Source organism: Diaporthe citri, assembly GCF_014595645.1.
Source record: "Diaporthe citri strain NFHF-8-4 chromosome Unknown scaffold_3, whole genome shotgun sequence".
Lineage (NCBI taxonomy): Eukaryota > Fungi > Ascomycota > Sordariomycetes > Diaporthales > Diaporthaceae > Diaporthe > Diaporthe citri.
The window spans coordinates 2307460-2328580 of record NW_025064848.1 but is presented as its reverse complement, the minus strand read 5'-3'; the positions used below and the strand labels follow the sequence as shown (position 1 = coordinate 2328580).

Below are 21121 nucleotides of genomic sequence, written 5' to 3'. Positions count from 1 at the left end.
TTCGTGATAGATCGGCGCAATCGCCGCTAAGAAAGACGATCCCTCCCGCGTCGTGTGGAGTCAAGGATGTCTGAGGATTCGGGAGTTCTAGGCACCAGCCTGTTTCTCCTGGTGTGCGCTTGTGCAACCGTTCCTTCGGATTCGGCCACACGAGCGGATCAGCCGGGAGGAACAGCGAGTGGGCCAAGGAGAGCCGCACGCAAACCTCAGAACGAGCAGACGAGACAATACACGCGAACACGCGAAGCGGGTGGCTGACTACGACGATCACCTGCAGCCCACGTACCCACAGATCGGACGATCGGTGTTTTTGAACCCTCATCAGCGAACGACAAGGCGAACGGGCCCTGGAACAGTGCACGAAAAAAAGTGGCCGGGGTCCCACGAAGGGGGGAGGGGTGGCATTGGTGTCGATGCGGGTTTCAAAACGGGGATCTAAAAGGGCTTCGTGGGAGGCGAATGGCCGGGAGACACGTCTGTTAGTTTGGATGCCGCATATTTTTGGGGGTTCGATCTGGGTTGGTTGGGCTTTTTAGGCCGGGGGGCAAGCATTCTGGAATTGAGAACGGGAACCTCACGACAAGCAAGGGCTAGCTAGCCTACGCACAGGACGAGATGACGACTACACAAGTTGATGACCTTTTTCTTTTCCTTTACTTTTGCCTTTCCCTTTGTCTTACGATATCAAGAAAGCTCCATAGCAGTCAAATGCACGATTTCACGACACTCAGGACATGTGGCAATAGAGACACAGGCAAAATCGCCTGTGCGTGACAGAAGCTGTTTCTAATGTCTTTTCACGTCTGACTACCGAGCTCTGTGATGTCAAGACAGGTACCGCGAGCCAATGCAGTCTAGCCAATGCGACAACGCGCCGGCGGCCAGTCTACTGAATTGGGGTTGCTGTTGTGTCAAGCGGCGTGAGGGGGGCTTGGGCTTCAGGGAGCACATGACCATTTCGAGCCCAGCGAGCGGGTGGTCGTGTCGGGAGAGGGGGGCAGAAGTCTGGATCCCCGAGCCATGGCCGCCTGAACTTTTCAGACGACACTGCGGGCCGCCAGACTGAGGCTTCTTTTGGGGGGCGGGCTGTGTGTGCACAGTAATAACCATTCTTCCCGCCCCAGCGGGACAGCCGAAATCCACCCCGGCTGGCACCTTCAACCTTCGCTCGCCCGGGAACCAAGGAGGCGGAAGGGCGGGAATACGGGAGTTCCCAGCTTGGCATTTGCGGTCACGCCCATGACATCACCGTGCAGAAATGGGCGCGCCTGGCCTGTGGCTCCCTCCATCCCCTCCCTGTCTGTCATGCCATCCACAACGGGTACCAGGACTCGGGCCGACGAGGGGGCTCTGTGACTGGTGGCTGGTAGGTCGACTTGGTTGGCTCGTCGGGTTTGGAGAGGTCAGGTACCGACAGGGCAGGTGGGCAGACAGCAAGACCCGGCTGGCCTCCTCGGCATTACATGTAAGCTGCGGTAGGCACACGTTCAGATGCTGTAGTGGGCTTATGCAATGACAAGAGAACTGGACAGATACGATACCATGTGCCATACGCTCCTCAACAGCCTTGTTGGGCAGTGGCTGCTTCAACCGGAACATGTCTGACCCAGGAGCTCTGCCTAACCCCCGAGTCTCGGGCCCAAGCACCTCCTCCGAGCCTACTACAACATTGGCCGAGTGTATTGAAACCACTCGAGGAATGGATAAAATGTGATTCGTTTCGTCCATATTAGTAGAGAACCCCCTTGGACTCAATTCTGCTTCCACGCTTGTGCCATGGCCAACAGGTTGGAGATATCTGCCGGCTGCTGCTCGTCCACGGGGAACACGTAGTCGATGTACTCCTCCATCTCGCCGTCCTCGTTCTTCCTCGTCTTCCTGACCTTGCGCGGCATCTGCTTCTCCACCTTCTCCACGTCCTCCGCCGAGCCTTGCTCCCTCTCGAACGCGAGCCACGCGTTGAGCAGCGTCACACGCTCCGCCTTCCTCTCCCGCATGCTCTTGAGCGCCCGCTCGAACACCTTGCGCGTGCGGCCCTTGGCCTCCTCCGACACGCCCTGGTCCTCCTCCTCCGGTGCCCCCTCGCCCTCTCCTTCGTCCGGCGCCCCCAGCTCGAACTGCGCGTAGCTGATCCACACCTTGGGGTGGTCCGCCTTCTCGAGCAGCCGCTCGTACAGCGCCCGTGCCCGCTCGAACTCGCCCTCCTCCTCCTCGAAGTCGATGTACTTCTTCCACACCATCTCCGGCATGTCCAGAACCGGCTGGTCGATGCCCAGCTCGAAGATGGCCCGCGCCCGGTCCAGGTCGCCCAGCGCGCGCTCCAGCTGCGCCCAGTCGATCCAGGTCTGGCAGTTGGATGCGTTGTACGACACGTGCTTCTCGTACAGCATCCGGCACCGCGTGAACTCGTAGAGCTTCTGCTCCAGCGCCACATACCCTTTGAACAACGAGTCCTTAGGGCACATCCCGATCGCCCGCCCGAGCGTCTTGCGCGCCAAGGTGAGGTTGCCCTGGCGGATCTCGAACTGGGCTTTCAGCAGCCACACCTTGGCGAACGTGAACTTCTTGTGCGGGATCAAATTCAGGCATGCGTCGTAGACCTGTCGCGCTCGCTCGATATCTTGGGCCTCCATCTCCTCGTATATGGCGTAGAAGATCCACAGGTAAATGTAGCGCCTCCACAGTCGCTTCTCCTGTGCTGGTGGAACCTGGGCGACTGCCTTTTCGTAGACTTCCCGTACCCTGTCGACGTTGCCGGATGCCTGTTCCAAATTTGCGTAATCGATCCATGTGTCGTAGTTCTTGGCGTTCTCCTTCACCTGCTCCTCGTAAAGTCTCCTTCTCTTGGAGAGGATAACATCCTCAACGCCGTCCCGGTCGCCAAATTGCTTCTCGAACACGGTGTACTCTGCGTGGAGCTTCATAGACCTTGACCGTGGCAGGTTGTCCAACGCGAACTTGAAGATGGCCCTGGCCCGGTCGTACTCCTTGAGTTTTGCCTCGTACCTTGCAAAGGCAATGAATAATCGTTCGTCCACGAACTCGTCCCCTAATGACTCGATCGCGGTCTGGAAAACCTCCCTCACCAGGTCACTCGTCCCGAACTCCTCTTCGAATTTGGCCCATTTCAAAAAGTTCCGCGGCTCAGGATGAACAAGGACGAATCGCTGCAGGATGTTCCGCGCATTGTCGAACTCCTGATATCGCCTCTCAAAGTGGATGTAGGCGCTCCAAGCCCGCTCATCCGGCTGCCAAGTCATCCACCTCTCAAAGACCTGCCGACATCCTGGGATGTCGCCCAACCCTTCCTGGACGAAGACATACTTGTACCACATCTTGTCCACGCGGGGCAACAACGTTACCGCGCGGTCAAGTAGGTTCCGCGCATGCTGGATGTTGCGCTCCTTGATCTCGAAATCAATGTACCGCATCCATAGCGCCGGGTTGGTGGGGAGCACATCCAGGGCGCGCTCAAAGACGGACCGCGCGCGGGCAAACTCCTTGTACTGGATCTCAAAGTCGGTGTACTGGGTCCAGTTCTTGAGGGACTGGCTGTTGCGGCGGATGTAGTCCTCATACTCGCGGCGCTTGCGGCCCTGGAACTCCTTCAGCTCCTCGAGGTCCGCGAAACGCTGCTCCGGCTTGTCGAGCCCGCCCTCCTGCCTGTCGACGGCCTCGCGCAGGAGCTGCTCCGCGCTGATCTGGATGGGCGCAGCTCCCTTGTTCTTCACACGGGGGGGACCGCGTGAGGACTCCATTGTGGGCGAGCAAGTAGGACCAGGTGACGGTGACTGAGATGAGCCGAGGAGACCTGAGACTGACTGAAACGGCGGTCAGAATGTTGGGGTTGGCCCTGATGTGTTTGGGCTCGAAATCGCAATATAATGGGCTAGTAGGTGTGAGGTTGCTCTCAAGTACTTGAATCGTTTATTTTCATCGCCCCCAGACGCCGCTAAGCTTGCCTGGTCACTGCAGCTGCGCTAAGGCCGTGAGCTCGCACGGACCACCAACTTTTTCCAACCTTCCTGCATCGTTGCCTTGACAAAGAGCTTCTGATATCAATAACTCCTTCTCAATTCGTCACATTCCTTCCTTGCGCAACCACAAAACCGCGTGGCGATTCATATACAGCCACAGTCTTGCATTACAAAACTCCGTTCGACTGATAGACAAACGGGCAAGATGTCTACGCTCGTGGACGAGCTGCTCCAGGACTTCGAGGACTCGGGCTCAGAGCCCGGCGACGCCCCGAACGAGGACCACTTCCTAGGAGCTGACGATGGCGAGGCTTCAAAAGAGGCGCACGGAAATGGCGATATGGACTTGGACGAAGGAGCCGACGAGGACGATGAGGAGATGGGTGGCGTCGACAGCAGCAAACAAGTCCCAGAAGACCCCGAGGAGGCCAAGGCAAGGGTTGAAAAGATGCAGCTGAAGGACGTCAACGACGTGCGGCATGTTGCTGGTCTCATGAAGACCTTGGAGCCCGTTCTTGAGGTTAGTAGCACGCCGTTGAGGCACCCTCCGCCCTCTACTACTTGTTCAAGACATCGTGAAGTGTTTACATCTTTATCCCTGGACATTAGCCCTGACTATTTGCGTCCGACCCTGCAGAAAATCGAATATTACCAAGCGCAACCACCAGAGGCACGAGATGCTAGTATCGGCAACATCGAGGACCACCCCGAATACAACCTCCTGACCGAGTCGAACCAACTGTCCACATCTATCGACAGCGAGATTGTCCTCGTACACAAATACATCCGCGATCACTACTCGGTACGGTTCCCCGAGCTCGAGACGTTAATCACGAATCCCCTTGAGTATGCGAGGGTCGTTGCGATTTTGGGAAATGGCCCCCTGGATCCAGACAACGTCAAGACCTTGGAAACGTCCAAGAACAACATCTTGAACTCTACGTTGAAGGAGGTACTTGACGGTCCCTCTCTCATGATTGTGACACTGGAGGCAACGAGAACAAACGGCCAAGAGATGTCGGAGGCCGAGCTCAGCCGGGTGATGAGGGCTTGCAAGATGGTTGTGGACCTGGACAAGGCAAAGAGGACCTTGACGGAATACGTGCAATCACGCATGAACATATTCGCACCAAACCTGACCGCTCTCGTTGAGTCTCTCACAGCCGCGCAGCTTTTGAACGGAGCTGGGGGCTTGACCGGACTGGCTAAGACACCCGCTTGCAATATCTCTGCTTGGGGATCCAAGAAGCAACAAAGCAGCGGAATGGCTACAAATGTCGGTGTCCGCCAGCAGGGCTTTCTTTATCATTCTCCAATCATCCGCAGTGTACCAAGCGACATGAAGAGACAGGCCATGCGAATAGTATCCGCAAAGGTCGTCCTTGCCGCCAGGGTGGACTGTGCACACTCCAGCCCGGACGGTTCCGCCGGCGAAGACTTTAAGCAGCACTGCCTGGAGCGGCTCGACAAGCTGCAAGAGAAGCCCCTGAGCAAGGGACAGCGCGCCTTGCCTGTGCCGGACGACAAGCCGAGTCGGAAGCGAGGAGGACGGCGCGCACGGAAGGCCAAGGAGGCCACAGCCATGACCGACCTGCGCAAGGCGCAGAACCGTGTGGCCTTTGGCAAGGAGGAGAAGGAAGCAGGCTACGGTGCGGGAGACTCCACTGTAGGCATGGGCATGATCGGACAAACAGACACCGGCCGGGTGCGTGGGACACAGATCGACGCGCGCACCCGCGCGAAGCTCAGCGCGAAGAACAAGGGCTGGGGCGGCCTCGCGAGCTCGGTCACGGGCGGGGCGGCCTCGTCGCTCAAAGGGTTCGGCCAGACACCCGGTGGCCTCGATCTGCGCGGCAATGGTCTACGGACATCTGGTGTCGGGACTACGGTGGGCGGTGGTGGAACCATGTCATCGCTCAACTTCACGCCCGTTCAAGGCCTGGAGCTGGTGGATCCAAAGGTTCAGGCGGAGTTGAAGAGGAAACGGGAGGCCGAGCAAGATCGATGGTTCAAGGGCGGCACATTCACACAGGTCGGCGGTGACAGCAGCAAGACGAGCAGTGATGGTGTCTTCAAGAAGCCGGCCCTGCCAGCTTCCAAGCGGGTTGACACAGGTGCGACGAAGAGGTGAGGCGGCATCGGAGCAGACATTCCGGCGGAGGCGTCGCGTCTAACGCCTGCACAGGCGACGCCACAGGCATGGGCGAATAGAGGACAAAGGGTAGCTATCGCGCTGGCTCCAGTCGGCATCTGAGGAGCAAAATAGGGTTTACTTGATACGAGACCCCAACCAGTAAGCTGATTAGTGTGTTGGGGAAAAGCATCGCGGAACCATGCAGCAGCCCATCAGCCAACACAGCTCGCACGGATCTCAAACGTCGGCGCAAGACTCGACCAGCGCGTTCTTCACTGTGAGGTGACTACTTGTGGTCCAATCTGTTGGGCGCCCATGTGGACAGCTTCCCGTAAGACCTCCCGTGAGAAGACCTTTCTTGAGGAAATCTCCCGCGGGAGAGTGTCTTGCCTGACATGGAAATGTGAAGATATCGATGAACCAAGCCCAGTGTTCACATGTGCAAGTTGACAATGACCCCAAGGACAGCTCGGCCGTAGTCGTCAACAGCCACAACCTGACACACCAAGCTTGTTGAATCGTCCCTCCCAAACCTCTCAACCCCGCTTCGGAAAGCTTCCTCCCCCAAGCTTGCCTGCACGGCCACGCTAGAGCTTGCGCTCGGCTTCTTCTCGTGATGACTTATGGGCACCTAGGGGGCTGCAGCAAGAAAGAGAAAAAAAAGGACAATCACTCGCCGCCGCTCTCCCGGACGCGGAATGCCGGGAGGGCGGGCAGGATTCAAGCGGGCTCGGCAGGCTTTCCATTGGAAAGAATTAGTGGCAAAATAGGTTGTCGTTGCTGTTATGATGATCTCCTGAAATATTCATGACAGGAATGTGGCGAAATGAACATACGCAACACATGTGTTGCGATCCCCGGGGGCGGGGAGTCTGGGACTGCGAGACCCTGGGTACAAACCCCGCTACTGCAACGCCAACATCCGGCTTTGTGATGGGGAAATCTTGCTTTCATGAAAGCCTAGGATGGGGATTTCTTCAGAATCCCATCTTCGCCCAGGCTGGCAGGCCTTCAGTAGTGGGCTGATCGCCGGCGCACTGTCTACTCTTTTTTTTGTTGTCGTTGCTCCTTGTATTTTCGCCCCTCGCTCGTCGCCTTTCTGGTGGGGAATGGTGCATCGTGGGTTCTGAATTTTTTTTTTCTGTCACAAACTGTCGGCCAAACACGAGTGATGATCCTGTGTGCGTAGGCACACATTTGATTGACATGACTGACATGGTTGACTTGACAATGACGGCATCATGAGTGAGTTCGCCCGTCACTCTTGGCCGCGCTCGCGAACACAGATACACGAACCGCGGCGTATCAGAAGGCTCCACATAACAGGAAGCTCATTCCTACACATTTCACCTAGGAAACCTGTTTGCCTCAGGGTCCTTGGGCCCTGCATGGGCCAAAATGCTCTTTTGCATGGTCTGCGACCGGTCTGGCCAGAGACATGCACTGTTAACCTGCATGCACCTGCGCGTGGTGTGCCAGGACTTTGTTGGGGTAGGGTAGTACGTGGCGGGACGATACCGTATGTCGAGTCTAAGGACTAGTCTGCCAGTTATTCACGGCGCTGGAATATTGGTTTGAAGACCCTATTCGCCGACTGGACAAGCGTAAAATCAGAATCCTGTCTCGAGTCGAGGAAGGAATATCATATCACTTCCAAGGCTCGGGAATCTTGTTGACCACTCGCAAGGCGGCCGCCAAGGGCCGTCGAGGTGATGAAACCCAAGATGCTGTTGTCATGGTACTGTTACTCCGCAGCTGTTTCGACTTGATGGCCCAGCTGCTGGTTGGTGACCGAGCCCTCCTGTTCTGGCTAAGGGTTCACGTCCTGTTGAGACCGCCGGTGAGATGACCCCTCTTTGTAGGGTGATCCCCTCCGAGATATCCGGAATGCTCGTGTGAGTGTCTGGAGTGTCTGAGTGTGTGCTTACACCATACCTCGGACCAGGGCTCCTGGGCTTACTGTGGCACGGTATGGCCCCCTTGGCTTGGTGTTCAAACTACCCACTACCTCGTGTCGTCGGCATGTTGGTCTTGGGCCCTCTGGCTGTGCTGTGTGGCCGGGCTGATTAGTCCACGTCGTCTCATCATTCTCCATCGGCTCAGGCTTCCTTGTGGTTGGGCCTCCTCCACCTCGAGTTCGAGAGACAAGTAGCCGCCAGTCCCAGCTTAGCACCGAACCTTAATTGCCCCAGGTCGACGGTCTGGACCGGCCGTATACGTCAACCTAGGGGTTGTAATCTGGAGCCTCCACAACGAGCTCGATACCTCCGTCGAATCCGAGCTTGTTAGGGGCGTCGCCGTGGGTTGTGACAGGAGCAACTGTAAGTTCGATGTCTTTGCGGGGACAGAGCATAGCAAGAGTACTCCTAAAGGGAATGTAGCGGCAGCTCAGCAGCACGGCAATCTCCAGACTAGGTACCTAGGTACCTAGGTAGTCTATGTAGATAGTCTAAAGACCTGGGTACCTGCTGCAGTAGACTGGCCATGTGTCTACGGATGTAGAGATTGTGGTACGCGCAGCTAGTGGGAAGCAGCCCCTTGGTACCAGCACAGCCAGTCCGGGCGGGACGGTACCTAGACACACACCTGAGTAAGTGGGCATCGGTTGGTTTTGTTACGTCACTGCTTTTTTGCAGTATGGAGTATCGCGATGACTGCATGTATATTTGCAACGGCAGGAACAGAGGGTGCCCGAGGCCTTTCCTTTGTTATGGCATGAACATCAACAGACAGACAGTCCCAAGTCTTGACCGAACAGCAAAGGAAATGCCCAGAAGTCTAGTCGGAGCAAATGCTCCTCAACCTGTCCGAGTCTCACAGGCAGAGAAGGGAGAGATCTCGATCCGGGCGGCCACGCGCGCAGGCTACCCCTCCCAGACACGAAGGACCCCTACATTCCCGATGGACCCCAGCTTGCAGTTTTAGGGGTCCACCCACCTCCCCCACCCGGATCACATATCCATGTGCCTGCCCCTGCTCCCCTTGCTGCCTTGCCCTGCGCCCTGCCAGCTGCCAGCTGCCAGCTGCCTGCACGCCTGGGTCCCCTCAGCCAGGCTCAGGCTGGGCCAGGCCCTCACCCCGACAGCCCGACCGTGACAGCCCGACTGTGGGACAGCTCGTCCGACCCTCACTGAATGAATCCCATTTCCTCCGGCCCCTTGGCTTGTCGACGGATGTGCCCCATCAGAACCTGCAGTGCACACTGACGTCCTTATCCGAGCTCAAAAAGGGTCCTCACCCGGCACCTCAGCATCCATCCACACCGAGAGGATGACTCATCAGACGATAGCGTCCTCGGGCAGACACAGAGAGACTGCCTGCCTCCGTGTGAGCCAGCTGGCTGCCTCACCGCACACGTGACAAGGCCAACGTCCAGTGCTGTTGCAAGATGCTGCCGCACACCGCCGGCTCAAAGGGTCTTCTACCAGAGGTGAGAAAGAAAGGCTGGAATGGAGCTCCATGTCAGCTGTCCCTGAGCCCGGGCAGCAGCGATGCAAGGTCAGGCCTGGGGGTGCCACACTAGCTGGCCGAGCTCCACCCCAGAACAAGAGCCCCACACGTGTTCGGGGTGGGCCCTGTCTCGGCGCCAGCGGAAAGCCGATCCTCACCTGAACTCTCGATCAGTCTCCCGAATCTTACTGCAATCCTGGGACCCTGAAAACACAGCGCACACAGCCAGTACGGCGACCCTCCAGGCTCAAAGTACTCGCAGCCTCGCAGTGCCTGTGTCTGCCCACCGCCTCAGGGCCCCGTCAACGGGCTATGTCACCACTTTCCTTGGAAGCTCGCGGAACTATTCCAAGGAACACCGCCCAGACGAAACGCGCAGCTGTCCCCCAAGGTCGCGTGGGTCCAGCTAGGTTGGCCCGAAGCGCTGGGAACACTCCGACACCGACACCAAAACAAAACCGCTAGACCAATAAATGTTTAGCTTCCTCCATCGCCCTAGTCTCTGGTCTACTCATTCTATTTCCAAGGCAGAACATCATGCAAAACGTGCTTCTGTAACAGGCGAAGAGATCACTACCAAGTCGTTCAGATCGCAAAAAGGAGGCTATCCAGCAGGGCATAGGAGGAGGAAAAAAGGAGGTTGTCGAATCCCCTCGGCAGCGCGACAAGGGTACAATCGGCACCCTGAAGACAGTTTCTTTCTGGCATGAGGGCGCTGCGTAGATAGCGATGCATACCCATCACAGATCTAGCTACTATACGCAAGTTGCCCACCTGCCGGTAAATATTCATCAGGTCCCCTTTATGCTTGCGCGGACTGGAACATGGCGTGGCCAGCTGGAGCGCGACATACCGATCCGGATCGTCAACCGGTCGGTTACACATCTGACGGATCGCGGTGCAGCAAGCATTGCGATGCAAGCGCTACGATATCATCGCTTTTCAAGACTAGCTCGTGTTTCCTGAGAGTACTCATCTAAAAACGCGGCGCGTGCATGTGTCTCTGCGATGCTGATCCCAGTGTGCGCACCGGGACGCCTTGCTGATCTTTGTTTGCTCCCGGATTCCAGAAGAAAACCCTACTTTCGATGATGGGAAACTTGCGAATGCGCATGCGCAAAGAGGGGTGGCTCGGAGAGGGGAAATAGACGCATTTTACTTTCGCAGAATGCAGGAGTTCCCTGCTCGGGACGGTGTCATTCGCCCACGAATCTCCTCCCGCAAGAGCTAAACTTCATCCACGGGAGTCTGTTACGGGATGGCACGACCATCCTGCAGCATGGTATGCATCAACGACGGATTCCGGATGACCCTGTTGTCATCCATCAGTCGACATCGTCTTGCCGTGAGTCGAGTTGTCGAGAGAGCTTGGCCGCGGTGGAGCCCAAGGCAAGGACCCTAATGCAAGTGACGCTACTTACTCACAAGTACTGACCTCCGACCCCCTTGTCGCTATTAGCTGTCCATGTCGGCGGGCTGGAGGATCGCGGCTCAAATTTCCAGAAAGCCCGATTATTGGCTGACAGCTTTTTCCTACTTTTTTGTCGCCTCTGGCCCTCGAGGTACCCAGGGTACTTACTCGCACACCCGGCCGAGCCACGCGACGGGCGAGGCGTCCAGCACTGAAACGGGGTGACGGGTAGCACGGCAAAATCTGCCCTTGTCGCCCAACGATGAGGCTGTCACGATGAATCGGCGATCGTGATGCCAGATTCAAGTCCTTCGCGCTGGAGTCAATATGACAGGTTCCGGGCGTCGGAAACCTGGTTTCCACTGCAAAGATTGTGCCATCAGCCGTCCCAGATGCCCACATCGACAACTGCTACCGAGCTCTCGCGCGGATGTGTGACAAATGCGAAGTACTGCGCAAAAACCGCTTCCAGTGGGTATGCACTGGTCGAGATAACACCCTATTGGAAAGCTGATGGTCCGGATGTGGATTGTCATTTTGGCGTTGCAGCCCTACCCAGATGGCCTGTCCTCAACCCGGACATGCATTCTCTTGGGCCGGTCCCTGATCATCCAGCGCGACCCTGCAAACCCTGCGCGACGAAAAGATTGTCCTTCCTACCACGGCGGCAGTACGGCCAGGTGCTAATGCCGAAGAATACCATCCCAGCGATCAAATTACCCATTCCATTCCTGGTCGTGAGACTGAAAAGAGCCGAGCCATAGATAGCATCATGACACACGCCAGGGTTTTCCCATTGAAAAATAAGCACCATCCCAAGCAGGCCAGAGCATGTCGAATGCTTCCGGGCCCCCGGGTAAACTTGTTCGCGGCCATTTCCGTCCCTTGCGGGCGTCAGCCAGCCGGCCTTGCTAGCACAGCTGGGTGCAGAAGAGGTCCAAAGAACCCAGGGCGGTACTCGACGTCATTGTTCTTAAATTCTCACAGCATGGAGGAGCCCCATTGCCCCCAGATTCATGCAGGAATATCCAGTGTGGTACTGGGCCCCTAATAAATGAGGCCCACGCGTGTCAACGTCTGAGCAGCCCGCAAGATGGCCGAGGTGACCGGTTGCGACAGCGGGAGGATCTTCCCCAGGAGTTTTGGGTCCGCCTGCGCGGCTGAGTCTCATAGGCTGTTGAGCGCAGCAGTGGAGGTCAACCCCAGGCTGCATCCAGCGCAGCTGCTGATGGGGATGAAGCTCGTTGCCGGGCGATCAACAAGATAGAGCGAGTTTGACCCGTTGGTCGTACTACACAGTAGTCATCCGCCCGGGCGGACTCGATAGCAAACATTCCGGGCATCGCCCTGCCGCTGATGCTCAGCCGTGCGAACCTGCTGGAGGCCGGGCAGCTTACCCCTCAGGGAAGGCAACGCAGAGGTCATGTGTCAGAAGCGACTCGAGGGTGAAGTTAGGATCAGCATGTTTGGTGCTCAGCCGCGTGCCCGTCCGCGCCGTGCTCGGGCACCGGGCAGCCGTAGGACCCTTGGGCGACTAGGAACGGACAGGATGCTCCGTAAAAGCATATTTTCTGTCAACAAAGACTCGGAGAGAACCTCGTTTGCCAACTCATCTCAGGAAGGATTGTAGGGGAGCGAGCAGGTCTACGGGCTTGACCTCCCAGTTTCCGATGCGAGTAGGCGCGAAGCCTGTGTGCCGAAGGCGAAGGAACCACCACACTGCATGCCATGTATCACGAACACGACTCCCAAGAGCGAAGCGTTTACTATTCTCGCAAGACTTCTCTGGGATGGACAAGCTCTCTTGAATGGCCTCGTTTGGGATTACCGTTGTGTCTTCTCGACGCGAGCGCAATCCCGACTTTTGTCGGTGACCCGTGGAGGGGATTTCACTGGCGGGACTGATAAATTTTACCTTTGACTAAATGTGCCAGTGTCTGGGTCTCTCAGATCGCGATCTGGGACTCGCGGAGGGCTCGTGTGGATGCAACGTCTCCTGTCACCAGGCCCTGTCTGGCAATGCGGTCTAGGTACTTCGGGACGGGGTCTTGGAGGTACCTCGCCGTGTGGGTGGTCCCTCAGGGCCCGCAGCAGGGAGGGCAGGGATAGCCCTTTGTGGGCTCCGAGCCCCCTCGAAGAGCCTGCGCCAAGAGGGGTCACCCATGTCGCGCGGTGCCTGTCCAGGGGGGTATGACGAGAGCACAGAAAGCCCATCCGGTTTCCTGATTTTTCCCACCGTGGCCGTCACTTCTCGATTTCACAGGCAGACCCCTTCTCCTGCAACAAGACCCCGCGCATGGACTTGTGCTACATCGAGACCCCTCGCAGAGAACTCTAAAACCGATCAGGGATCCCGGGCTGGTCTGGGTACCGCCTGGAGTCTGCGCCCACCCACATCGTCTTTCAAAAAGGAACACTGCCGTCCATTTCATCAGTTCACCCGTCCTCCCCTCCCTACACCCTCATGGTACCACTACACGACTGCCCTCTCCTGTGAACACTCCAGCCTACCACGAATACCTCACCGGACCACAATGTATGTTTATGTTACTTACTTCTGCCCTCATGAGGACCCCGACCAGCCGTCGGACCGTATCAATTGACATGCCATAGCTGCCGCCGTGCCGCCAGCCCCAGTCAGCCCCCTCGACCAAACTCACCATGCCGTCAACTCACCGTGACGCCTCGGGACGCGTGATCTCTATCCTACATGATCCCCATGAGCCCGAATATGAGCCGCACACCTCCCAGAAGACTGGCCTTCACTCGCAGGGACCGTCATTCGGCTCGTCGCTGATCTCGCACAGCATGCGAAGTCACGGCTCATACGCCTCGGCTGCACCCCACATGGAGAGTGTGCATTCTCACCCCAGCACACCAGACCTCATGCGGTCCGACTCGTACGACTCTCAGACGAGTAATGATCCCGCAAGCCCCATCACCCCCAACAGCACTTATCAAGAGCAACTTTCTCCCAGGAATTGGGCGCAAAACACCATGGGGTTGTCGAGCTCAGATACCTTCCACTCGGCGTCAAAAGCACAGACTACCTCGGGCCCCGCGTACCGTGGAGAAGCTCGCCCGGTTCTGCCCCCGATCTCATCCTTCGCCAGTCTGCCCAGTCCACGAACAGCAACAAGCCCGAGTGCAGCATATCCATATGACGCCATGCTTCGGCACCACTCGTCCTCAAGCCTGGAAGAGCATCACTATCGCCGCAGCTTCGATGCGCGCGAGGACTACCCGGCGTCCGTGCTGGATGCCGGAGCTGAGACCTCCATGCAGAGAAACGTCGAGCATCACAACGACTTCAAGCACCAGGCCCCTTCCCCGTTGTCACTGGAACAGGACCACTGCATGGACCTCGACGAAGAAGATGAGTCGGTCGAGAGCACCTCCCCGGGCAAGAAGGGGTCCAAGGGCAAGACGTGCACCTCTCCCAAGCGTTACCCCTGCAAGTTCAGGGAGACGTACAGCTGCTACAAGACTTTCACCACCTCGGGCCATGCTTCACGGCACGCCAAGATCCACACTGCCGAGAAGACTGTTCCGTGCTCCTGGCCGGGCTGCAACAGGAGGTTCACCCGCTCCGACAACATGAAGCAGCACCTCGAGACCCACAAGAAGGATAAGCCGAGGGCCTCGACCCGACAGACCCGCCGGCCGTCCCTTGCAGCGATCCGACGCCAGTCTTCTTCGAGCAGAAGCAGTGTCAGCCGATTCTCGCTCCCGCGCGACACACCGCCTCTGATGTCGCCGAGCATTGGCTCTACTCTGATGTCTCCGACCTTGTCCGCTGAGCGCTGGGCCAGGCCTGTCGCCTCGAGGACACCTAGCAGCGGCCTCGAAGCCCTTGCTATGGTCGCCGCAGATACGAGTCGCGCTGAGCAGGAGGCTTCTTACTACCAACAACGGCCACTGCAGCATTAGCCTGCTCCAAAACCGGCCACAAGACTAGCTGGCTCGGATCTGTCGACGGCCACAGTGATCATGGCGATCTATTCTAATTGTACATTTTTTTTTCGGGTTCCATTTCATCTATTCTCATCTCGGACGGCCAGATTGGGGACACGGATATATACCCAACATGAATCCCTTTCCTTTTGATCGGCACGGCGCAACATGGGATACGGAAACTAGACGGCTGCACGAACACGCATAGCAACCCGGCGTTCGAAATTTGATCTTTTACTTGTTTTCTGTTTTATTCTATACACGCGGGCGAACTCGGAGCCCATGAGGCGACGAATGGTCCAAAACAAAAGTGGTCGCAGTTGGATGGCGCCCGCAGACCGTTGGGGTCTTGCGGAGTTGCCCACCTCGAGCGTGGGTATGACACCAACATGTCTTTCTCTTTTGTGTACATATACGACGGACAGACCAGCGGTGCAGATGGTTCACGGCTGACGGTATTTATACACACGGAACTCAATGATACCACGGGAGGCGATACTGAACGTTTTTGCAAAAAAGCCGCATGCACACGACAGCGCGGGAGTAATGCAGCTATACCCATATTAGTGGGCGCCAGGAGCAAACGGCAAGGGGAGAGTCGAGAGCTGAAAATGAGCGGGAGACAGGGAACTTCCTTACTTGATCGCGCGTTGCTTGTACGAGATGCGCGACGCCTGGAAACAAAGCATGAGCATCCATCGCTTTGCTCAACAAGCTTGGTCGAGAAACAATACAGTCAAGTCTAAACAAGAGATAATGCATCGTGACGTATACTCTTTTTCGTAGCTCGAGATAATAATAACCTTAGCTCCACGGCCTAAGCAGCGTATTGCACACCATTAACGTCTCAACACCAGACTCACAAATAGTTGACACATCTCGCTGGTCAAGAATACTTCATCCGCAAGGGAAATTAGTAGTCGTAGGAAGCAAAGTGCCGAGCCTGGAATGATGAAAACACTCAAGCAACAGCGCATTATTATATATGAATGAATTCCAGACTTCGGCAAAGCAATTTTACGAGCGAAACACTGGCCGCTTTATGATCTCGTACAAACACAGTATTCCATTAACGTGTTTGATGACACCCCAGCTCGAAGTTGGAGTGATCGACATTTACTCATGCTGTTCAGAGTTGCAAACGGCAGATCGTATGTCGTCGTCGTCGCCAAGAGGCTTACTTTACCAAGATCGTTATAGCTCCCGTTAGGGATCCAAGCCACTTTCGACGACTAGCAGCGCGAGGATCCGTCCATTGTGTGTAATGCACCTAGGCAGAATCTCCACATTCTGTTGATCAAGTCCTGCATAGCACTTGGGTGGCTTTGACGCTCCCTGCGTGGGCCAGGGGCATATGAGAACAAACGTACGCCGAGTCGACCCACTGGCCCTCAGGGACCTCTAGCAGGGCTCATCGGTGAGATGCACTCTGACACGGCTTCCTCATCAACGTGTACTACATACAATACCCTCGACGCAGTGTGACGACGTACCGCAGGTTACCGAAACCGACAGAGACAAGGCGGAAAGCGAATTCATGAACGCGGCATCTTAAAAGATTGCCTGAGAATACCCAAGTTCCAAATTTGGTCAGATTGCCCTTCGATCGATAGGAACACCGGTGCGTTGATAAGCCGTATTCACATAGATTGTGGTAAAGGGCTCCTCGTGAGGCCAGGGACAAGAATTGTTTTTATGAACAAGGAGCCCCGTTCGATCAAATGTGCCTCGCTTTAGCCTACTGACAATCTCTCAAGCTTCGCTACTCTTAAATGAGTTAATCCAAACACAATCATAAATGTGTTCCATTCCCTGGGTTTCCCTCCGCTCTATTTCCCAAGCATTGTCAGACCAACATTCTGCTTAGCAAAGGTTTTTGTATCTGGCCAGTAATCTATGTGCAGAAAAGGCACCTATCCAGTCTAGTAGGGAGTCCTAGCAAAGTTTTTATCGTTCGAATTCTCTAGCGGGTACTGGCGCTTGCGCAACATAATTATCTTCACAAGTACACCACAAGCTGGAGCCCTTTCCTTCCCTTGACTGCTCATCTTTCTGTAGACAAGTACATGGTAAAAGCACGGTGATACCTGTTGCCATCGCTATCCTGGAAGAGCCCCAGTACTACACCATCTCAGTCATGGGCCAGCTGCTCCATGTGGGGAGAAAACGCCTCCGGCTGGATCGCCTGAGGTGGGACTGGTTGGTTGACCGCGGGCTGAGAACCGGCCGGTGAGCTCAGTGTTAGAGATAGAGGGTATGCCAGTCTCTCCGAATGAGGCGATCGCTTGTGTTTCACGCTATAGGTATTTGCCCACTTATAATGGCAGGCTTGTCCAAGTCTGGTGTGCTCAGCCCAAATGCGACCTAATGTCTTGGATTGCTACTCTTCGGGCTTTTCCAGGAACGTCAGTTGCTTGAAGCGAGCGTGCCGTTTGAGTACTGCTTGTTCCTGAGATGAATTCTCAGCCTGTTTGCAAATGGGTTTGCACGTCATGATTCCTGTGTATGCCAGGGGACGGAGAACAGGGCGGGGTAGACAAAAGAGTTGCTAAAAGGGAAAAGGAAGAAGCATGAAGTAATTATTGTTCCACATCAACGATCCGAACTCTGACAATATTCACCTGTGACAAGAGTTGACGGTAATAGTGGTAGGTTACGCAGTTTCGAACCTATACGACTCGTCACTGCACCATGCGCTCTACTGATAAGCTCTTGCTACATCACGTCGAGAATGCCCAGCCTGCGTGTTTAATTTATGTCATTTTGTAAACCTAGCTGCGTCCCTTTCCTAAACCCTCTGGCAAAATGCACAGCTCCGTCGTCGAGGAAGAGGGAGGACGGCCACCCGAGCCTGTGATGTCCTGGCCGCGTGACAGCCTCATCCCCAAGCTGTGGAAATATTCCAAGTCACGCGCTGCGTCATGGCACGTTAGAGTATCTCGCAGTGGACCATGAGGGGCCAAGCTGGAAGATGAGAAGCAGCATAGTGCTAGAGAGAGTCACCAAGCGCTGTTGAGTCGGGTCTCTGCCGATGATCTCGACATGGCATGTCTGATTTGCAATGGCCGTGGAAAGGCTGAATTGATCGCACCCCACGTCCCAAAAGCCAAGCCTGGGTATCAAACTCCTTGCTCACATTGCCTGCCCCCCTCCCCTTCTCCCGATATTGGTTGTCCATGAACTCCCCTACTTTCATAAAGAGCCACCCTCTTGACTGACCGACAAGGCCAGCCATACCATCACCGAAGACAAGTCTGAAATGGTGGACTTGGTCTAGTTCTCAGGATCCGCCGTCGCTGTTCCCTGGCCCCAGCACAGTTGGTATATTTGGTAGGCTCCTGGCAGCCTCTGTCGCGTCGAGCTCGTATGCTACCTGGCCCGATCGCAGCGCAGGCATGGGGAGCTCGATGCGGTTCGGTGCAAACGGCATCCCGCGCAGTGCGGCGTCTGCGATGTGGCAAAAGGTCCACTGGTCAACGAAGCGGCGGTAGTCTGGGCTCTCAGTCAGCAGCTGCAGATTTAAAAAGATGGCGTAAGACATGTTCTTTCGAGGAAGAGAGGAACGCGTGAGAACACTGACCACTTTCTCGCGTGAAGCGGACCCCCAGCCAGCGAATATCCAGCGGCACGGTCGTCGTGGATATCTGGCCCGCATCCGAGCCTCGTTCTGCCGACCTCTGCTTGCTTCGCCACGAGGACGGCGACGAGAGGGAGAAGCTCCTCGCGCGGACGGCATTGGGCGCGCTCCCGCGTCTGCCTATCGCGCCTAGCCGGCACTCCTTGTGCTTGTCGTCGCGATTCTTGAGCTCCTCTTGGAAGTCGGTGACATGATATTCTCGGTACCGCCGTTCGCGCCGATTCGACGGCTTGTTCGAATAGAAGGTAAGGCAGTGGTGCAAGGAGAGCCGGTCCCTCCACAATTTGATTCTCTGTATTGTCGCCATGCCTCGTACGGCCCCTGTTAGTGAGTCCGTCCTGCCGTGGGTATCGGAGAAGACAACATCAACGTCGAAGTAGTCGACAAAGTCCTGTCTTCGTAGGTCGCCCTGGAATCGCATCGAGCCCTCGATCGAAGTGAACTCATATCTCACTTCGATCACTTCGTCATGGACCACCGTACCGTCGGCGGTGGTATATCGTATCCTGTATGGCTCTCGGAATGTGACAAACAGCTCCATCTCCGCTGGGTCGGAATAGGGCCGATGCTGGCCATGTAGCGTGACAGGTTGCGCCTGTGCTGGGAGGCCTAATGGGACTGCTATGAGTGTAAGCACACGCTGACTATAGATGGTCTTTTCAGTCGTACGCACGGAATTGTTCCAAGATCTCGCCTTGGTAGCTGCTCTGCCAGACAACTCGGCGGGTGTCGCCCTCTAATACCTCCCATGGTCCAAGATAAACTGTGCGCTCGTGCGGTGTGCGCTCGAAAAGGGTAATGGTAGCCTGGTAGCCCGGGGGCCCGAGGTCCAAGGGACGGAGTGATGTGACCCGGAACGAGGGCTCGTAAGTCACAGCGGAGACGGAGGAGCTTGTTGGAGTTTGCGTGAGGTGTGAATGTGTTCGACTGAGGGACGGGACAGCTAGAGATGAGGAGACGTAGGACGACGATGAGGACCCGGATTGCATGGATCGACTGGAGGAGGAGGCCATGGCTGGGAGCATCAGTCCCCGGGCGTCTTGAAGCCCAGCTGCCTTTGAGCTTCGCCAATGGCAAAACTAAGGTAGAGAGTGGTCCGTATCGAAGGGCATGCTATCGATTCCATGAAATTTACAGTAGCAGCACGGCCCGAGAAGACTTTCGAGATCCCGGGAATGCTTGCGGCCGCGATGCCGGCTTGAGGGGCGTGGTCCTTCACGGCACGAGGCGGTAAGATATATGGGAGGTGCGCCTGGGCAGACGGCAGGCCGGGAGGACTTGGCAGGCCGGGAGGCTTCCGTGGAGCAAAACAATATTGGCGGATGAGGGTGAAGGAGCGACGACAGCTACATGCCAATGAGCTACAGTCCGCAGGGGGATGTTTCCCGGGAGAGAGCGAACGCTTCACTGGAAGAGGCAGCCGTTGAAGACCCAAGAGCACTTGGGCAGGTCGAGGCAGCGATTAAGTTTGCGACAAGAAAAGCATCTCTGTCGTGGCCGAGCTCGAGGGTCAACCGTTGCGCTGTGTGATTCGTTTCAGGGCGGGCCCATCGCAGCTGCAGGCGTAGATGAGGTTGAGATCACCAGTCTGGGTATCTTATCGGAGAATGGATGATTTGCATTGTTCGTTGCTGCTTGCTCCCTGTTCTGCTCTGCTCCCTGCCATGTGTCTCTTCTGGCTCCTCACTGGCCGTGGCACTGTCTCCCAGGCCTGGAGCAGGGTGTTGATGTTGCCGAGCGTACTCCGCGCAGGGCATGCAGGCCGGCAAGGAGAGTAGAGTTCAGGGAGAGCGGGGCCATCGCGGGACGCCATTGGTGGTCCCCCGGGTGGTCGAGATGGGCTCAGGGGCCCCGGACCAGGAGATGGCGGGATGCAGCAAATAGAGCCCGGCACACGAGCACATGCCAGAATCCGACGACGGGATTGCACCGTTGCAACTCGGCCGGGCTAAGCCGTTCCGGGCGGGCTGCATGCTGATGGCATCACTGGCGCAGCCTCGCCCTTCCTCGCACCACTCTCGATCCCCCGCCATCCGATAGCTGCTGGCCTGTCTGAGAAGCGTTCATGGCCCCGAGGGTTGAGCCCCCTGGCGGCGGAGGGTGCTTGCTGGGTCGCATGGCCAATTGGTCCGGCAGCGAGGACGGGTGCCGGAAAGACGCAGGCACGAGACAGTGAGCGATCTTAATATAGAATGTTGATGAAACAACCCCAATGCCGCTGGCACGACCCAAGCACACCAAGAAGTGACATTGCGGGCCAGCCGTGGTGCAGCAATGCGCAGCGGCGAGGGCCAAGTTGTGTGGCACCCCAGAACCAGGCTGCTGGGTACCTAGCGCGCACGAAACATGAGGCTGCCAAGCCTATAGCCGGGAGCTGTGTCGGGGCCGGAAGGGTGGGGGATTGATGATGCAGGTGGTGCGGATGCAAAACTTCAAGAAACATATCGCCAATGTCTGATCTGGCCCGGCCCGGTGTTGGCTGCCCGCCTCTAATTTTATTCTGAGCGTGCGGAAGAGAAACAGCCGAAAGCCCAAGACCGGGGCGCTCCCGGCGGGAC

At 56.6% G+C, this 21121-nt stretch overlaps 4 protein-coding genes across 4 annotated transcripts; 2 read left to right on the top strand and 2 right to left on the bottom strand.

Moving 5' to 3' along the window:
* Positions 1 to 1751: 1751 nt before the first annotated feature.
* Positions 1752 to 3758, bottom strand: INS49_008245 (uncharacterized protein; the record flags this gene model as incomplete). The annotated part of the gene is made up of 1 exon (XM_043168990.1): positions 1752 to 3758. One exon carries the CDS (start codon positions 3756 to 3758, stop codon positions 1752 to 1754), a length of 2007 nt encoding a protein of 668 aa, XP_043026670.1.
* Positions 3759 to 4182: 424 nt separating this feature from the next.
* INS49_008244 (uncharacterized protein) lies at positions 4183 to 6108 on the top strand (the record flags this gene model as incomplete). The annotated part of the gene is made up of 1 exon (XM_043168989.1): positions 4183 to 6108. The coding sequence occupies one exon, from the start codon at positions 4183 to 4185 to the stop codon at positions 6106 to 6108; it is 1926 nt and encodes a 641-aa protein (XP_043026669.1).
* A 7525-nt stretch (positions 6109 to 13633) lies between these two features.
* Positions 13634 to 14902, top strand: INS49_008243 (uncharacterized protein; the record flags this gene model as incomplete). The annotated part of the gene is made up of 1 exon (XM_043168988.1): positions 13634 to 14902. The coding sequence occupies one exon, from the start codon at positions 13634 to 13636 to the stop codon at positions 14900 to 14902; it is 1269 nt and encodes a 422-aa protein (XP_043026668.1).
* Positions 14903 to 18206: 3304 nt separating this feature from the next.
* INS49_008242 (uncharacterized protein) lies at positions 18207 to 19552 on the bottom strand (the record flags this gene model as incomplete). Its single annotated transcript, XM_043168987.1, has 3 exons — positions 18207 to 18418; positions 18507 to 19172; positions 19237 to 19552. 3 exons carry the CDS (start codon positions 19550 to 19552, stop codon positions 18207 to 18209), a joined length of 1194 nt encoding a protein of 397 aa, XP_043026667.1.
* Positions 19553 to 21121: the final 1569 nt, after the last annotated feature.